Genomic DNA, 18,674 nt, shown 5'->3' with positions numbered 1-18,674 from the left:
AAATTTTTTACAATTTACAAACACATAAAACAGACAAAAACTGCAAATCCTCATCCTTTGAGAAGCTGGAAGCAGTGAATGTTCGGCATTTTTTATATAAGACTTGAACGATAGAAGGCTTGATCATTAACCTTCGAATAATCATTTCAGAACTAGATCAAATTCACAACTGTATTCATACTAGTTTTTCCTGATGTGATCTATTTTTGGACAAGGTGTGATGCTGAAAAGAAAACATTTCACTGGCCATATTTGACTCCTCCATCTCAAACCATCATGATGACAGATCTCATCAATAAGCCGAGAGCTGCATGGACTCAGTGATGCTCTGCGATGTGAATGACGCACTTGTGGCACTAAATCTGCGACACTCCGCAGGCAGTGAACCCAGATTGGCATGAATCACAGATGTTCGGGGTTGCGACCTCTGGCTGGGGCAAAGCAAAATGTCTGCAACAACAAGGCTGAGTGTATCACTTCCTGAAAGACTGTCTGCGATTGCAAGTGAATCCGTGTGTGTGTGTGTGTCAGAGAAAACAGAGACTCATTCTTCTGCCTGCCTTTAATGTGAGCAAGAATGTGTGTGTGTGTGTGCGCGCGCCTGCTCGCTCGTCAATACATATGCTTTCTTCATCACAAAGCTTGCGTCCTTTAATCATTCATATTGAGTTACTAAAGACGTGCCGTGTTCTTATAATCAAACACGTTCCCTCAACAAAGTAGTCTTTTGAGGAACATCCAAATTCCAGCAGAAAAGACGACTATAAGATGTGTGGATCTCTTTTAGGAAATAAACATGATTAAAAGGCAATGTGAAGAGGAAGGACAGCAACACAACTTCAACAATTAAGACGACAAGAGAGACCACTTAAATTACTTTACAGAGGAACAAGACTTCAGGCTGTTCCAGCTCTTTATGATACAGTATCATCTCTCTCACTTTGACTGTGTGCATTCATTTGCATATGAGTGTGGGTGTGTGATATGCACAGAAGCGTGCCTGCATGTGCGAGTGTTGACGCGTGAGTTGGAGTGGCTACGATTGCGCATTCACCATCCCAGGGTGAAGCCAACCAGCGATCCAGCTAGTCAGAGGCCTGCAGTTCTGGGAGTGTGGCCAGGGCTCCAATCCCACCACATTCCCCTGGATTAGCTGTCAACCAGTCCCCAGATCTGAGGATTAGCACATTATATTCCATTATCTTTCCCAAACTGGAGAGTCCACACAGTCGACATCATTGCTCACAATGGGGGCCAGTAGGACAGGGCTGAGTAAGAGGTGCCTTCAAACCGGGCCAAATTGAGCCAAACTGTGCTGAGCCAAAACCAAATCTGTAACGAAGACTGTACTCTGGCTCAATGTCGCCTAGCAACCAGATTAGATCCAGGAAACAAATAAGCAAACTGTTTTTCTAAATATTAATTTTATAGCGCAGTGCTGATTTTTGTTTCTTTGTTACCCACAACAAACTCATAGCATAGCTACCAAACAAGACTATAAATGAAAAAAATAAATTAATAAAACATAAATAAAAACAAACACAGATCCCATTTATCTTGCACACATTCGTTTTTCACTGTTCCCGCTGAACGACACACAGAGCAGAGTGCGTGCGACTCCTGGGAACCGTGTTGTTTTTCACTCTGTGATCCGGGGGGACTTGGGGGAATGAGGGAGCCGTTATCAGCAAGGGGCCGTGATAGAGACTTGATCAGGCCGTCGGTCTGCGGGGACCGAGGAGCCAGAGTTAATCAGAGACAGACAGACCCCTCATCACCCTGGGGATTCACACGCTTCGACCCTGACACTCTCTCCCCCTCTCTGTCACACAAACGCACAAAGACACACACAGTCGCAAAAGCACATGTGCTCACACACACACACACACACACACACACACACATATACTCCTGCATTTAACTGTCAGATTCTCTGCCACACCCTCTGTGCACACACACACACTTTGTTGTCATGCTTTCCTGTTGACTGTCACTTTGGGTTAAGGTTCCAGCATTTACAATCAACAAATAGACCAAATCAAAGGGGAAAAAATCCTTTATTATAAAATAGCATCACTAAAAAGCAGGGGCCCCCTGGGTCAGTCATTACCAGCTCATGCTGTGCAGCCAAACACCGTTCAGAGACACATAACTTTATTTTAAATTTCAAAAAGAACAAATATATATGAGTCTGAGATGGGGGAAGATTTAGTGCACAAGATATGTCGAATATTTCCACTTGTTGAAACAATAAAATCATTTGAGTCTTGGATTTCAATATTTCACTCAGTGAAAAAACATCATAAAGCTTCAGTGAAGAGTTAAAAGAGGATGATTTTTTTTTCCAACCATTATGTTAGGTGGAAATTAAAAACGGAAAACTGCACCTTAAGGAGTCAAAGGCTAACAACCAATTCTTAAATTAAAAATGTTAATAATGCGTCACCAACAACTCAGTCAGACATCTCATACACACACTGACCTCCTGAACTTGAGCCGGGTCGAAGGTCACACACATAGTTAGTCTACATCAATTCCTACACTACAGTTTCAGTCTACATTTTTATTCCCACTGTAAAAATATACAGCAGCATTAGTGATCCTGACTGTCGTCACACTGATTTATGTAGCCAGAGACTGAAACACACAGACTTTTGAAATGCGCCTATTATAGCCGCAGGATTTGAAGCTTGCCGTTCAGCCATATATTGACCAAGCCTGTCAAACCAGAGCCGCTAAAGAGCTGACATGCAGGTATCCAGCTGGCCTACCTCTGGAGAAAGGTGTAGGAAATTATATTGCATTTAGATTAATTAGACACAGTTGTCAGATTTAATTAACTACTAGGTTTAATTAACCATGTAATTAATCTTATGGTGGTCCAACACATGCACACACACACACACACACACACACACACACACACACACACACACATCAACTCGTGCCCACACACACATGCATAGTACATGCACAACAAATGTAATCTGTTCAACTGACAAGCGCTCACACTTTCGCTGTCAAACCTCATAAGAGAGTTCAACTGAATGGGTGACTGGCTATGGGCTAAAACAGCCTGAATGAAGAGCGTATGGTAAGAATACCGCCTCTAATCCATTTCAGGTTTCACTTCTGCCCAGGTGGAACGATAATCTAGTAGTTTAAGCAGTCTGTCCGGTCAACATCCTAACACCCATGTAATCCTTAGTCAAATATGTCTCAGGCAACACAGAGCAAATATTTAATATGGTGTGGACAAGCCAAAAAGGAAGACGTTGAAGGTTAAGTATAGAAATCCTTTTTAAATCCCAGACTGTCAGAGAGCGAGAAAGTTACGTCTATGAGGGCCATAATCACCACAATATGGCTATTTGCAATAATGAGAGCTGGACCAACAAAGACCTTCAATTGTAGTCGATCCACTCACACACCAGCCAGCTCTGTGTGTGTGCGCGTGTGTTCGATAGGTTACTGATCGACTGCTCCAACTCTTCAGAAGATGAGAGGGTCAAGGGGGCCGTGGACCCTGACCTTTCATCGCCCTGCAGCCACAACTAGCAAAGCCGGTCCAGCTCTAAAATGTGTCCTATGTGTATATGGATTGTTTGTGAATGTGTGTGTGTTAATGTGCTTGTGTGATCAGCCAGCTGCTTTATGTGCGTTGACCTCTCCTGAAGCCTTGAGTGGACCAATGAATAGCCAGGCAGTGCCGTGACCTTTCACCTCAGGCCGACAGTTTTGCTAAGACCTGAGGGGTCATGGGTCAGCGTTTGAGGAAGTGTGTCCAGCAGATGAGCTACAGCGTTATGTGGCTAAGGCAGATTTTAGTTTAGTTTTAGTAGAACTGTTATCTAATCACAGCTGATCGTGTGATTTATAGCAGAATGGCATGAATATATTTTTATTAGATTTTTAAAAAATTCAAAGATGGAAGTCTAAGGCTTTCCCATAAAATATACAAGCATTCATAGGTGCTCCATTTTTGAAAGCTTGCTATTTCAGACGTCTGTCCCATCCAGAAGTAAGGCTGCAGCAGGCAGACCAGACATGTCAAAACAAGAACCAGCAGCATTATCACAGAAAGAATAGTCCCTTCCCTCTGATACACACTCTGCGTGTGCTTGTATGTGCTCACAAGCATGTGTGAGCGTGTGCGTCCAAGTGGTGGATGTGTGTTTATTTGTGCACCTCGGACACAACTGGTGGGTTGGTTAAATTCACTCACATAGTCATGGAAAGCCTTGGCCTCGCTGGAATGTTCACATGTCTCCCTCCGGTCCGGGGCGGCGCAGTACAGATCCCAGAATACACTGTGCACACAGGAGAAAAGAGCGACAGCAGTTAGACACCTCACGGTGTGATCCAAAGGCATATTATGTTCATGGTTTGTGTGTTTCTGATGTGGATCCAGTTGCATTTCCCTAATGGAGTGAAGTTTGTGTAACATGAGTGAATGTAGGCTGATGGAGGTGTAACAAATCTACTTGGATAATTAAAAAGTTGAGCTAGGAATTGTCTGAAATGTTTAAATACTTGTCTGAATAAGATACACAAGCACATTTTTCTGTGCAAAGCAAGCTAAACGCCTCTGAAACAGTAGTGGATTAAAAGTGTTACTCTGTGCTCATCCTTCACAAGCCTTTTTTGGGTGCTGACGATTATATAGCAACATAAACGTACGTGAATCACAGCACTCTGGGAGACTTGTGTCAATATTGTACAACTGTGACAGCAGTGTTAAAAGGTGCCTTAACATTAGCAGCCATTCAAGGGCAGATATAAAACAATATTGTGATAAATCTTATTTTCTCTATTAATTGTTTTGTGAAAAATATCCATCACAATTTTCCAAAGCCCAAGTTTACATATTTAAACAGCATGTTTTGTTCAACCAACTGTCAAAAACCCAGCTATATATAGTTTACTATCATAGAGGACTGAGAAAACCAGCATATGTCCATGTTTGAGAAGCTGGAACAACTGCATTTTTGCTTAAAAAATTACTTAAAAGGATCACTGTTGATCAGCTTATCAATTAATAAACTAGTCTTTTGTTTTCAAAACTCAACAACACAGTCGGCACTCCAAAGTATTGCGGTTCGCTTCCATGTCCTATTAAAGAGCCATATAGAAACAGGAACCCTCCACCACTTTAGCCACCACACAGTCCTACAGTCTGAAGCCTGCAGCCTGCAGCTCAGCTCCAGAGAGCTTTTATCCAGGAAGGAGAGGTCACCAAATGTTCCTCTCAGCCTGCCCCAGCGACCTGCAGGTTATTGACCAATCAGCTGTGATTATGTTACTTACTGCCCAATCAGCCATACTCACATTAGTTAATTAGACCAACCCCACTCCTCCAGGGCAGAAGGGGCCGCCAGGTCCCACTCCAAATGGACCCTTAATTACTGCACTGAAATGAAGTACCTGCTAAGCTGGACTACATTCACGACTTCTCCTTCTTCAAGATATTGATTTCATAGACAGTGTATCAACAAACAAAAAAGAACTGCTGAAGTCATGAGAGGAAATTCTTGCTGCCATTTAAAGGCACAAATAACCTGTTACTCGCATCCTTTGTGCTGATGTTGGGAACAGCTGTGACACTTGATATGACAGACTGCGAAATGGAGCAGAAAATATTAGCTGATCGCCCATAACTGTCGGAGAATCGCTCACCAGCTCCCTGTCACATGTGGGTCATTTTTCATTGAACAAGACATTTATTTTTTTATGGTTTAGTGTTATTTATCCCTTAAATCCAGTTATTATAAAACAATGTTGATGCCTGATTTACACTTATTTACACACTTACACTACACTTATTTGAGGGTATGAAGAAAACAAGACTGCAACAATAGGTGTCCAAAAAAAGAAAAGAATATTTAAACAATAAATGTCAACCATTCAGCACACAATACCAACCACTCAAAGTGTATGAGCCACAATAGAAATTGTGTTACAGTATTTAAAGACTAAAAGACAGAGTCCGTGCCCTGAGGCGATCAGCGAGCACTGAGGGTCCCCCTCTAGAAAAGCAGGGCACTAAAAGGAAAGACGGTGGTGAACACCTTCTGTCACTTGACAATAAAGCCAGTGTACATTATCATATCTATCGGTTGGTGTTAAAGAGATTGCTGCTCCGTCAGACACGAGCCACGGTGAAAAGGCGCGATCATCGCAAATCCAATCAGCTCTCAGGGAAATGAAATGAGACGCAGGTTACAGTCTGCTACCGAAAAGACACAACCAGGTACAGGAGCAGGGGTAGGAGAAAGGTGATCTTACATCTCATGGCCTGTGGAGTCTGAAATATATTGCGATTTGAACAGCTGACCTGCATCAGTCTGAGCCACGCGGGGAAATCTCATTCTCTGTGTCTCTGCATATAATCTGAAGCAGGATCGCTGGTGGACGAGACTAAATGTAGAAACCAAGACTTTCATTATTCTGATATGATTTTTTCTGTTTAGAGTTAGAAAGGAAAGAAACGTAGTTGAAAGGAGCCATTAGGTATGAGAAGGTGTTGGATTAGTAGGCATAATTACACTAATATTGTACAAATGAAAAGCAGGTTCTCTGAACACAAGATTTTCAGTGGTCAGGGTGCAATCAGAGGAATTCAGCTCATTCCCATCTACTGCACCATCTCATGTGTCACTGGGACTGAATCCAGGTAAAGTCTAGATGGGACCATTGTTAGCTCTTATTTGACAATCCCACCCACATTTAAAAGGGAAAGCCTATGTCATAGTTGTTGTCGCTTCCTTTTCAGAGACACTAATCTCTGGAAATCATCTGGGAAGTCAACATTCGTGGTTAATTAGCACCAGCAATCTGCAAGAAATCTTGTACTCTGCACACCCTTGTAATACTAAATTTTCTATCCAATTATCTAATCATTTCAATCTAATCATCTCATCATGGGAAGCTCTTTATGGTATTATGGGTAGTAGAGCCGCACAACTTCTGTGTGGAAGGAAACTTTAACCGCTCTTACTTTTGAAGAGTCAGTTTTATTCATTCAAATGAGAAACAAGGGGTATAAAAATATGAGCATGCACTGTCAGCACACACACACACACACACACACACACACACACAGTTTGTATCCAGAACAGAAAAGGATGGGATTAGCGTCCAGCCGTCCAGAAGAAGACAATTACTAAAATTAAATGCCATCATGATAATTATTTGCAATTAACTGTGGTCTGGCAAAGCCGGTGGTTACAATGTGCTTTTCCATTATAATAAGGAGAGTAAACAAAGACACAGTAAGGCAGACACACAGGCTGCTTGTGGCAGGTCTACATGGTAATCCTGTGTGCGTCTTTGGCCAGTCCGTCAGTGAGTCAGGAGAGGGAGAAATACACATAGAAATAAAGACAGAGATGGGGACAGATGGAGATAAGGAGGCAGACAGAGCATGAGTGAAAGAAACGGAGTCCAAAAAAACATAAAGTTACAAAGAGACAACCATGCTGTCTCCTCTTCTTATCAGAACAGTCTCTTCCTAATGGGACAAAATGTTGCCATCAAAGAGCGGAGGAGGGAAACACAACCCTTCCAGTTGTCTTTATTACCTTGACTCAAGTACTAGCTATTCTCCTGGTGGCAATGCATTCAGCAAGCAGGAAAAAACAACACTGCGCCATCAGGAACACTCCCTTTGGACTGTGGCTAATAATTACAGTAACAGTCATCACAGAAAGACTGACAGGGGAAAGGGGTACCAACAATGCAGTGAAGTTTTTTGATATTCACACATGAAGGTGAAGGATATTCCTGCATTCAGGTACAAGGTGGAGATTTGAGAGACCATCTGGATAGGCAAAGACACATTGCCCGGTCACACAGGAAAGTGGCAGAGCAAAATCAATTTGCACGTTGTCTCAAAACAGTTCGCGCTGGAAGGCAACCCTAACCGGACAGCAAGATAACATGATTATTCTCAGCAAAAGTATGTGTACCACCTCCTACTGTCTCATGACTGGCTACAATATCATATAAAAGTGCATGGTGAGACACAGCTAATTTAACTTACTGTAAAACTTTGATTAATAACCCAGGCTTTTATTTGATAAAATCAGCGAATTGACCCTACCTATATTTGGGACAGGCGTCCATATGGGACAGGCCTTTAATTCCTTTTGCACAAAACTTAAATAGGCTACTATGAAACAGTTTATTTATTTCAAACAGTATGAATGTAACTGTGTAAAAATGATCAAATAATACCAATACACGTCATTCATTTGATCTAGCTCCGACAGGTGGCTTATGTACTTTTATTTGTAGGCAACAACATCGTGCAAGATTAGAGAAGTGTGGCAGAAGTTAGCAGACAGAGAGCAATGGACTTCACATGACAGGATTCACAACTTTTTTACCCATATTTTTTTGAAAAGCTGCTTTGATTCTTTTGATCGGTGGTCGCTTACAGACTAAAATAATCAAGGAATGGACACATTCGGACTTACACCATTTAATGGAGACCTGCGTTTATTTGTCAAAATGTGTTCCCACACCAGGCTAGTAAAAGGGGTAGGCGGCTATTTGAGACTCGGCTATTAATTGAAGTTTTAATTCTATTTTGGACTCCCCCGAGTCTCTGTTCCTTCAGACATCATTGCTGTCAACGTGGTTGGCAATTGGTCATCAATGCTAGTTCACTTGTCAAAGTTGAGCTAAGGAAAGCAACTGACCGCAGGAACTGACATAAAACTAACTGATTTTAGTCTAAAATACTGCTTTTATAATATATGTAATACGTATATAATGTTTATAATATGACCAAACCGTAATTCTTCTAAACCTCTTCAAGAAGTTTGGCAAAAGTTAAGATAAGATTGATGCAGTGATGAGATTCACTGGAAGGGGACATGCAGGTATCTTAGCCTATCTCTGCATTGGCATATTTCTCATAGACTTGGATTGGATTTGAATTGGCTGTAATTTTAGAGGAGTGGGAAGAACAGGAAAACCTCCCGTTACTCTGACTTAAGACCGCTGATGCATTATTCCAAGATGGTTACCCTGCTTGCTAGCTTTGTAGGCATACAAGAAAAAACTTTTTTTGTTTTGTTACATATTTCATTAACAAGGGAACAGAAACAAACAGGTTCTTTTAAACTAGCTGAACTGACTGCATTAGTGTTAATATTGGATTTTATTTAGATATCACTGCCAGCGATGGCCCATCTCTGACTTGGAACTGCAACTACCAGGCTGACATGGTCCGATGTCCGATCTTAAAATTGTGAGGAAAGAAGGATAAGCAAGCAAGTAGAGAAGAAGGAGAAAGAGAAAGAGGTGGAGAAGACTGTCCTGTTTAGAAGGAGCACTACAGATATTTAGGAGCAGAGGACGGCTGTACTCTCTCTGTTTTCTCTGCCCCTAACAAACAAGAATTTCAGCTAGAGGCTATCACACAGAGGATCCCTCTACATTCTGTTGTTGTGCTAAGGTTTTTATGTGTGTGTTTTATGTGTTATGGTGTGTGTGTGTGTGTGTTTGTGTCTGTGGTGGGGGGGGTTGTTTATTGAGGGTTCAGCGGCCATCCAGTGAAAACTGGTTAAAGAAATCGATTTTGGGATAAGGAGGAGACAACTAGCAGCAGCCAATAGAGAGGGAGCTAATGACACAATCAACACCTGCAGCCCTCGCTGAGCCTTTTCTTTATCCTTCCACCCATAACAACAGATGTGGATGAGTGACCCCCACCACCAGACTCCCCCTTCCACCCCTAACACCCCACCCTCCCCCAAGCAACTACCAACGCCGTCCTACAGGAAACAGCCGCAGAGGCAGAGACAGGAGGGAAGAAAACCCCAGTGAGGTGCTGAGGAGGGGACAACGGGGGTGGGGCTGGGGTGGCGGCAGGGTTGGGGTCTTAGATTTGGCTGTTTAACACAAAAGAGGCTGGAATGCAAAGAGTTAATCCGTTCAGGGGTCTCTCTTCCGCAAACAAAGGGACAGGCCTCCAGACAAAGGTTGAGGGAGGGGGAGCGAAGGGTGAGGGATGAGGGAGGTTGGTGGCTTTCTTACCATCTGGAGCTTTTGTTTTGGGGGAGGCTGGAGGTTGGGAGGCGTAGGGGTGGACAGGGGACTCCTTCCCCCCTCCTCCCCCAGCAGCCGACCCCCCACCCCACCCCCAGTGAGTATCTACGTCCACGTGCTGCGTGGCCCAGACAGACGCCCCTCAGCTAGGTCATACTACAGTGGAGCCCTGCCCTGCTCAGCCTGGCTAATCATCAGCCTACTCTAACTGCTCTCTGGCGCCCGCGCGCACACACGCACACACACACACTAGGTCATCTCTCACACTGTGCTGAAATATATCAACACAGTCAGAACACACACACACACACTACGCTCAGTTTCCCTTTCTGTTACCCACTCTCTCACACACACACACACACACACTGGGCCAGTCACCCTGAGCCCTCTCATTGGTTCGGGCAGAGGCGAGAGCAAACTTAAGCTACGCTGTATGTTTGTGTATGTCAGTCTGTCAGTATTACTGGTAGCTGTCCAATTGAGAGCTGTCAGGTTGAGAGAAGCCAGGCTCTTTAAGGACCATTATGAACCGTGTCAACAGGCTGCACAATTACAACACACACTGGGGCCAGAGAGGATGAATGAATGAAGCCGCATGTCCGGGTTTATTACACAGGGCCGGCCAGGGGCTTTGGGGATGAGCAGGATAGCATGAATGACAAACAAAGCGAGTCCTGTCAAACCTCTTATCCTGGCTTTCTTTGCCTCTCGTGCTGCCTTGCTGGTGATTCGGCCTCTCAACCTCCCTGCCTGTTTGCCTGCTTGATTCTTTGTCTGCATCCTTTCCAGCTGCCCAGCTTCCCTCTTGCTGCCTGTCTGCTCTCCTCTTTGCTTTATAGTTGGATTTCCTATCTCTTGGCCTGACAACTGGAAAGGGGGAATCCTACATTTGGGTGTTCCCATTCACTCTAATTTCGACATGGAGAAAAACAGTGTCAGGCACTAATCTCACTGACCCGGTTCTTCCAACCAGATAGAAATCGCTGTCCTCTATTTATCTTGCAGATTTGTTTAAAGACACAGAAAGAACAGAGGAACAACCCACATCAGAGCCACGTTCTCTTAAATTGAGCATCAGCTTAAAAAAAGTCTCAAAATCTTGACTATGGAATAGAGGTTTAGGGTAGGAGAGTTGAAGGGGAGGCATGACGTGACAGATGTGGGGCAAAGGATGGGTGCAAGCCAGGAAGTTAGTTATTATAGTTTGGCTTGTTGATTGGGCCTGCTCACCAACACAGCAGTTGCAGCAACAGCAGAGGCTGTGATACGCTGCTCATGGAGGCAATTAAGTTATTTTAAAACCCTTTGTGCCCAATCGTCACAATTTCAGTCAAAAATGGCATTTCTCTGTGCTATGGCTCAGACAAATCGTAACACAGAGACATGATACATATACACTCTTGAACAAAATCTTAAGACCGGGGGAAACAATGCAAGTACTCGCATTTCGCGCTGGCGGATCATAACCGGGTTGTAAGTACTGCTTCAAGATGCCAAAAGAAGAAACAGGAGCAAGAGACTACATAGATAATAAAATAGAGAGTAGGCAATTTATTGAAAACTGCATTTGAACTCAAACAGGCTGTTCATCAGCTGATCAAAAGTTTAAGACCATAGCCCAAAAATAAACCTACAACAGAACTAAAAGTGTCAAAAAAGGACTCAGTAGTGAGTAGCCCCACCGTTCTTGTTGATCACTTCAAACACTCGTTTCGGCATGCTTGATGCGACTGTTCCCAGGAGGCTGCTGGGAACGTTGCTCCATGTGGTGAAGGTGGCTTCACGAAGGGCATCCACGGTCTGGAACTGACGTCCGTTTTTGTAAACTTCCCCTGCCATCCATCCCCAAATGTTCTCAATGGGATTTAGATCAGGAGAACACGCAGGATGGTCCAAAAGAGCAACGTTATTCTCCTGGAAGAAGTCCTTCGTCAGGCGGGCGTTGTGAATTGCAGCGTTGTCCTGTTGAAAGACCCAGTCATTACCGCACAGACGGGGGCCCTCAGTCAAGAGGGATGCCTGCTGCAACATGTCCACATAGCCAGTCGCCGTTTGACGCCCCTGGACAACCTCAAGCTCCATTTTCCCATTGAAGGAAAAAAGCACCCCAAATCATGATGGAGCCTCCTCCACTGTGCCGCGTAGAAAACATCTCCGGTGGGATCTCCTCTCTCATGCCAGTAACGTTGGAAGCCATCAGGACCGTCAAGGTTAAATTTTTTCTCGTCAGAGAATAAAACTTTCTTCCACCTTTCAATGTCCCATGTTTGGTGCTCCCTTGCAAACTCCAAACGGGCAAGTTTGTAGCGTGGGAGGAGACGTGGCCTTTGAAGACGTTTTTTGTTCTTGAAGCCCTTCTCTCGCAGATGACGTCTTATGGTTATTGGGCTATAGTCAGCATCAGTAAGTGCCTTAATTTGGCTCGAGGATCGACCTGTGTCTTCACGGACAACCTGTCGGATCCTGCGGCTCAGTGCAGGTGAAATTTTTTTGGGTCTACCACTTGACTTTTTTGTCCCATAACTCTCAGGATCTTTTAAGAAATGTAAAATGACTGTCTTACTGCGTCCAACCTTGGCAGCGATGGCGCGTTGCGAGAGGCCTTGCTTGTGCAGCTCAACAATCCTGCCACGTTCAACGAGAGAAAGCCTTTTTGCCTTTGCCATCAGGAGATCATGACAGTGTGACTGCCTGAAGATCAATGACACGAAAGCCATATTTTGGTGCAGATTTTACCTTTTTATGCCTATGGTCTCAAACTTTTGATCAGCTGATGAACACCCTGTTTGAGTTTAAATGCAGTTTTCAATAAATTGTCTACTCTCTATTTTTTGTCTCTTGCTCCGGTTTCTTCTTTTGGCATTTTGAAGCAGTACTTACAACCCGGTTATGATCCACCAACGCGAAATGCGAGTACTTGCAATGTTTCCTCCGGTCGTAAGATTTTGTTCAAGAGTGTATTTGTAGATTTGGTGTGACTTACATTTTCTGGGGATATCATTATTTGCGATGTCCATCACAAATAAACACGCATAAATCAGCTTAAAAATCACAGGAAAAATATTTTCCCTGTGACTGCTGAATTTGCGCGAGAAACATATCAGAGAGTTTTCTCAGTATCAAAGTAATCTAGTGATAGTTACACTGCAAACAAAAACTGCTAACAGCTAATTCAGCATACATTTACTGATGCCAATTTGCCAAAATGTAAACTAATATAGGGCAATGCTCAAATTGTAGAACACAGCATAACTCGCTGAATCCATGGCGCCATTATACTTCCTGTGTACATCCCAAAAGCACTGTGGGATCAGTAGTTGCAAAACTTCAGCGTCAGACTTTGAAAACCCCTGCTATAGGCTTCTCTCTCTGATTTGGAGAGTGCATACTTCAACGTGAAGTTTAAAAAAACAAAACAGTCCAGCTTAAATGACAGAGCAAGGCAAGTATGCTCAGTTGTCAATCAGAGGGTTTCCCGTAGTACAGCACTTAAACATGTGTGAGATGATGCACTTAGCATTCCCTACAATTACTGCCCCTCTCCACCCCTGCACATTCTTTCAGACCATGAAGAGTACTTCTACAGTATGAATGTGAGCTGTTGTGTGTGTGTGTGTGGTCAAGAGAGAGAAAAGGGTGAGATGATCAAGGTATACATACCACCACCATGAGTGTAAAAATCCTGGAGGTTCCCCAAGTGTGATGTTCTTCTCCCATCGGATCTGAGAGCAAGAGAGAAGTGTAAGAGAGGAATGAGAAGACAGAGGAGGGCAAATGAAAAATTAGACACTCCAGCATGTTTTATGCATAATGTAATCATTTTGCTCAACTGTCCTTCCAACTTCAGACAGACGGGAGCGATAGTCGGACAGAAAAATAGGCCAACGGGCAGCTCAGTAAAGTGCAGTGCAGTGCGGAGTTTGTGGATAAGAAACTGTTACTGTCTTGAAGCAGCGGCCCTCTCCACTGCCCTCACACACCAGCAGAGCTCCTGCCTGTATCTGGACACCAAGATAAGATACAGGGAGAGATAACAGACCCGCTGCCTGCTTCACACACTCCTACTGACATGACTCTGCACACACAGACACACACGTTCGCTGCATACACACATAATTCACCAGAGTCTGTGAGGACAGCATGACAGCAGCAAGATTAGTCTATTTCTTCTATACAGTATGTATAATATAAAAAAACATATCCAAGCCTCAGATTTCCATTTGAGTGTCTATTCGATAGATTTCCCAGAGCAGTTCATGGTGATGTGATGTGCCATATGTGGGTTTGGCCTGTTGATTTAATGCTGCTAAAGAGCTGAGTGGTGCACTGTGCGGGAGAGCATAGAGAGGCAAAGTCCTCTCGGGGACAGAAGTGAATTGTGTGTATACTATAAATGTGAGTGTGTGTGTGTGTGTGTGTGTGTGTTCCTCACTGAAGAGTAACAGAGGCTAATTGAGGCAGGAGAGTCCAGGTGAATGCGCTCTCATTAGATGGCACTGAGCAGATGTATGCTTGTGTCTGTGTGTGTGTGTGTGTGTGTGTGTGTACCTTCAGTCTACCTGCGAGGATAGAAGTCCCTTATCTATTGAAATATTCCTGTGTGTTTTTCTGTGTGTGTATGAGAAAGAGACTGTGAGGTACATAGGCGCCGAGATTGAGAGATCTTACCGCATTGCAAAGAAAACATCTTCACCCCTTAAACAACACATTTAGTGGATTTAGAAAAAAAAAACCCTAATAAATAAATCGCAAGAAAACTAAGCAACATATTCACCGATTTGTTTTTAAATAAATACACTTTAAATATACAAAACGGAGTCAAATAGGGACATGCTGCAAATTGTACAAAACAATAAGAGTTTGTGGGATGCACTTAGAATGACATCCTAAAGTTGATAATTTGTCAAATGACAATAAAAACAGTGTTTATTTTAGTTTGATTCATGATTCAGACATTATTGAAGGTACTGGCTTTTCACCTACAGTAACGCTAGCCTTCTCTTTTCTAGTGTTTATGAGTTTTTAGTGGCAATGAACCAATCTTAATTTGTTAAGTTATCGATTGGTCGATGGACAGAAAATGAACTGTTTTTACAATCAAGTAAAAATGCCAAACACTCCATGTTTTCAGCTTTTCTTTGTCATTTATATTACAAAACTGCATCTCTGTGGGTTTTAGACTGCTGGTGCAAGAAAAAAAACAAAACATCTCCATACATATTCCTTCTGAATAATTCTCCTTGGGTTATGAGAAACTATAACGGCCATTTCTTTTACTATTTTCTGATATCATTCTAATAAGGTTACTTGGCAGATTAATCAATAATGACAATAATTGTTAGTCGCAGTCCTAGTTCACTTACTAGCTTTCCCCAGACCAGGGCCAGTATTTATCAAGCTTCTCAAAGTGCCATTTTATTTAGTGCAATTTAGTGCTTAAGTGCTGAGAATTCATGAAATTTACTCCTACTTTTAAACTTAAGAATAAAAGCAAGTTATCAAATTTCTTAAAGCTAAGAATCACTCTTACTCTCCCAGTTACAGCTCAGACAGCTCCAGAGGTCTCTCAAGTGGTTAGGAGTTGCCAGTAGGGCTTGTGATGGCACTGTGGAGACAGAGACATGCGGAGAGGAGAGGAAGAATTCTGACGACGCGCAGTTAATAAGACGGGGTCGGACAGCGCAGGCATAAACTTTTTCAGCGACTTGGTGAGGGACGTCATCTCATCACTGACTTTACGCAGTAATGTGTTTTCAGCTAAACTGAAGGTTGTGCTGACACTTTGTTTCTTTACCACAGGACAAACGCAGCAATGCTGATGATTTTGGCCGTCACAAACATCAATAAGCCGAACAGTCATGGAAACAATTATAGCACTTAAGCTAAAGCTCCACACAATGTCACGTGTTTCATCGACTTCCCAACAACACCCCTGTAATCCGACAGAAGCACAGTTCACGCAAGTAGCCGGCTTCACAGGAGTAGTAGGCGCATTGATGGCGGTCATATAAAGATAAACTTTTTTGATCTTTCATTTATTAATGTGTAGGCCTATGTCATAATTTATTATCTTGAAAATTCTTTATTGCTGAATGTGTGTTGAATATAAACTCCTCTTAGGAATTTCACCATTCAATGTGAATTTATCTGAGAATATTCTTAAAGAAGGAAACCTATTCAGTGATTGGTCCTTGGCTACATCGTCGTCCGAAATCCTGTTTGCGGCACAGCAAAGTGTCGTAAATCAGCACTAAGACTGACACTTAAGATTTAGTCCCATACTTCACTCAAATTAGGACTATGATGCTTGATAACTAACTTTTAGGCACAGCTATATTTTTTTTTACCCTTAAGTCAGTTCTTAGCAGTGTTCTTATGAGTAATTCTGAGAAGCTTGATAAATACGGGCCCAGATCTTTAACTGCATCTCCTAATTTTGAACTACAGTTTACAAAGTCAAGAATGGACTTTGACGCTTAGTTCTGTTGCGTGCGATTCGCAGCATGTCTGTATGTGCAGTGCATTTTTTATGTCCCTTCTGTTTTCATGAATGTGTTCCTCAATTTGTTTGTGTTGTCAAAACGGTGAAGATATTTTCTTCATCTGCTTGTGTTTAAGCTGCAGTCCACTGAGCGCTCTCCTGCCTCGGTGGAGAAACAAGCAGGAGAACAAGGGGGAAACAAGGAGGCACTAAACAGTGAGGAGAGTAAGAAGGAGGACATAGAGAGGAACAGAAAGAAAAAAAGGCAGCTCATCAAAGTAAGAAACACAGGGAAAATCAAAGCAAGGGGTAGGTGATCAGGTTTTGTGTGCTTCAAGAAAGATCTGGAGAATGTTAATAAGTGCTAACATGGTAATTGAATATTGAGTGATGCAGACGAGTCTAACAAATCAAGTCTATTGGCAACTTTTCTTCATTTACTCGTTAGAATTCCCACAACACTACTGCTAGAGGTATACGAAGGGGAAAATGTCAAAGGTGAAGCCGCTGTGCTTGCTAGGCTATGTACTCATTTCTGTGAGTCTAATCCAAATACACTGACTCTGACCATATAAGACAACTTAATACAAACAATGCTGCAGTTGAAATAAACAAAATCATTAAGCAATATACTGTTGCAGGCGCAAAATTTGAGACAACTGGCGTCAAACTGACTTAGCAGTCTTAGCATGCATGCCTTGTGGACATGGATTGTTTGTGTGTGTCTGCGTGTATGTTGTTTTAATCCCTGTCTGTGCAGATGTTGTTTTAATTCCTGTTTGAGGCCGTGTAAGTGTGCGTGGGTCTGTGTGTGTCTGCCTCCGGTTGTCTGAGACCCAGAACTTCACCCTTTTCCAGCAGCTCACCAATAACACTCCCCACGAGGGCTCTGCAATGAGCAAGGCTCTCTGCAGCCCGACCACTTAATCCTCTGTGCTGCTCCCACCATCCTTGCTTCATATTTTAGAAGTCTGCTCGTGGTTGTTGGCAGCTGGGCCAGCCTCCAGCAGCCCTGCCCACCCTGCTGCCCGCCCGCTTGCACGCTATTAGCAAAGGCAACCGATTTCTGTCTGATTGATACATCTTTGTCCCAGCAACGGTGATTTGGGGCAGGTATCTGCTCCTTTTAAGGTATTTTCCACTACGTTTGCGTTTGATGTTTTTTACTCTAAACATCTGAAACCTTTTCAACACAACTGGAAGAGATATACTGCTTTTTAACTATTGACTATAATGAGGGCATTATCATCTGATAGTGACAGTTGCAGAAGCTCTATCAACATTACTCCATTAAAGTAATAGTTCTATCCATCCATCCTCAACCGCTTATCCTGCGTACAGGGTCGTGGGGGGGGTTGGAGCCACGACCTTCTTGCTGCGAGGCGACAGTGCTAACCACCGGGCCACTCAAAGTAACAGTTTGACATTTTAGAAAAACTTATTTGCTTTCTTACTGAGAGTTATATGAGAAAATTGATAACTCAAGTGTGTACTGTAAATATGAAGCTACAGCTGGTGAAGACGAAAACTCAAGGAAGTTACTGTGACCAACCAAGAAATAGTCCAGTACATCAATCCCATAAAACCACAACTTATTATTTTATACTTCAGTTTTAGTACAGATTAAACAAATATCTTACTTCATCAAAGCCTGTTGCTAGCACTCCAACAGATGGACATTTGAACTGCTTGTTGAATCTGTGTAGCTCACAAGACTCTCACTTCTGGTTGTGCAGCATGCATGAGCTTATGCATGCACAACAGTATCTCTACGTGACTCTACATTAAGCTCACCTTATGAAATGATAGATAAATGATGTCAGTATTAAAAGTTGAATGATGTGGACCTGCCTTTGCTTGCCATCAAAGCCCTCTCAGTGTTGGGGAGTGTATTAAGTGAAGCTGAATAAAGCAAGTGGGCTGGAGAGGTGTTGTACAGGAGACGACCTGGACATGGGACCATTAGCAGGAAGGATGTCTAATAAGGAAGACAATGCAACACACTAGAGACCTTACCTCTTCAATAGTTCAGGGGCCTAAAATGAGACTAATACAAGCCTAGCAGACCTGGGACAAATGCTTTCCAATGTAAAAGGTACACTCGATTTAACTGGCTTTGCTTCTTAAATGTCATAGC

The 18,674-nt window shown here is 43.0% G+C and overlaps 1 protein-coding gene across 4 annotated transcripts in view; it reads right to left on the bottom strand.

Annotated features, from left to right (window-relative positions):
- Nucleotides 1-18,674, bottom strand: part of ssbp4 (single stranded DNA binding protein 4) — an 87,631-nt gene that overhangs the window by 56,928 nt on the left and 12,029 nt on the right. For all 4 annotated transcript variants that reach the window (XM_038716149.1, XM_038716147.1, XM_038716150.1 and 1 more), the window contains exons 3-4: nt 13,717-13,778; nt 4,226-4,310 (exon numbers count right to left, since the gene is read on the bottom strand). In XM_038716149.1, the coding sequence (XP_038572077.1) occupies nt 4,226-4,310; nt 13,717-13,778 (147 nt within the window). The remainder of the gene's footprint in view (nt 1-4,225; nt 4,311-13,716; nt 13,779-18,674) is intronic.

This window comes from Micropterus salmoides, unplaced genomic scaffold (assembly GCF_014851395.1).
Source record: "Micropterus salmoides isolate LMB-PRFRI ecotype aquatic unplaced genomic scaffold, ASM1485139v1 Ms_hic_scaffold_13, whole genome shotgun sequence".
Lineage (NCBI taxonomy): Eukaryota > Metazoa > Chordata > Actinopteri > Centrarchiformes > Centrarchidae > Micropterus > Micropterus salmoides.
Note: the sequence above shows the minus strand (reverse complement) of the source record. Positions and strands in the feature narration are given on the sequence as shown.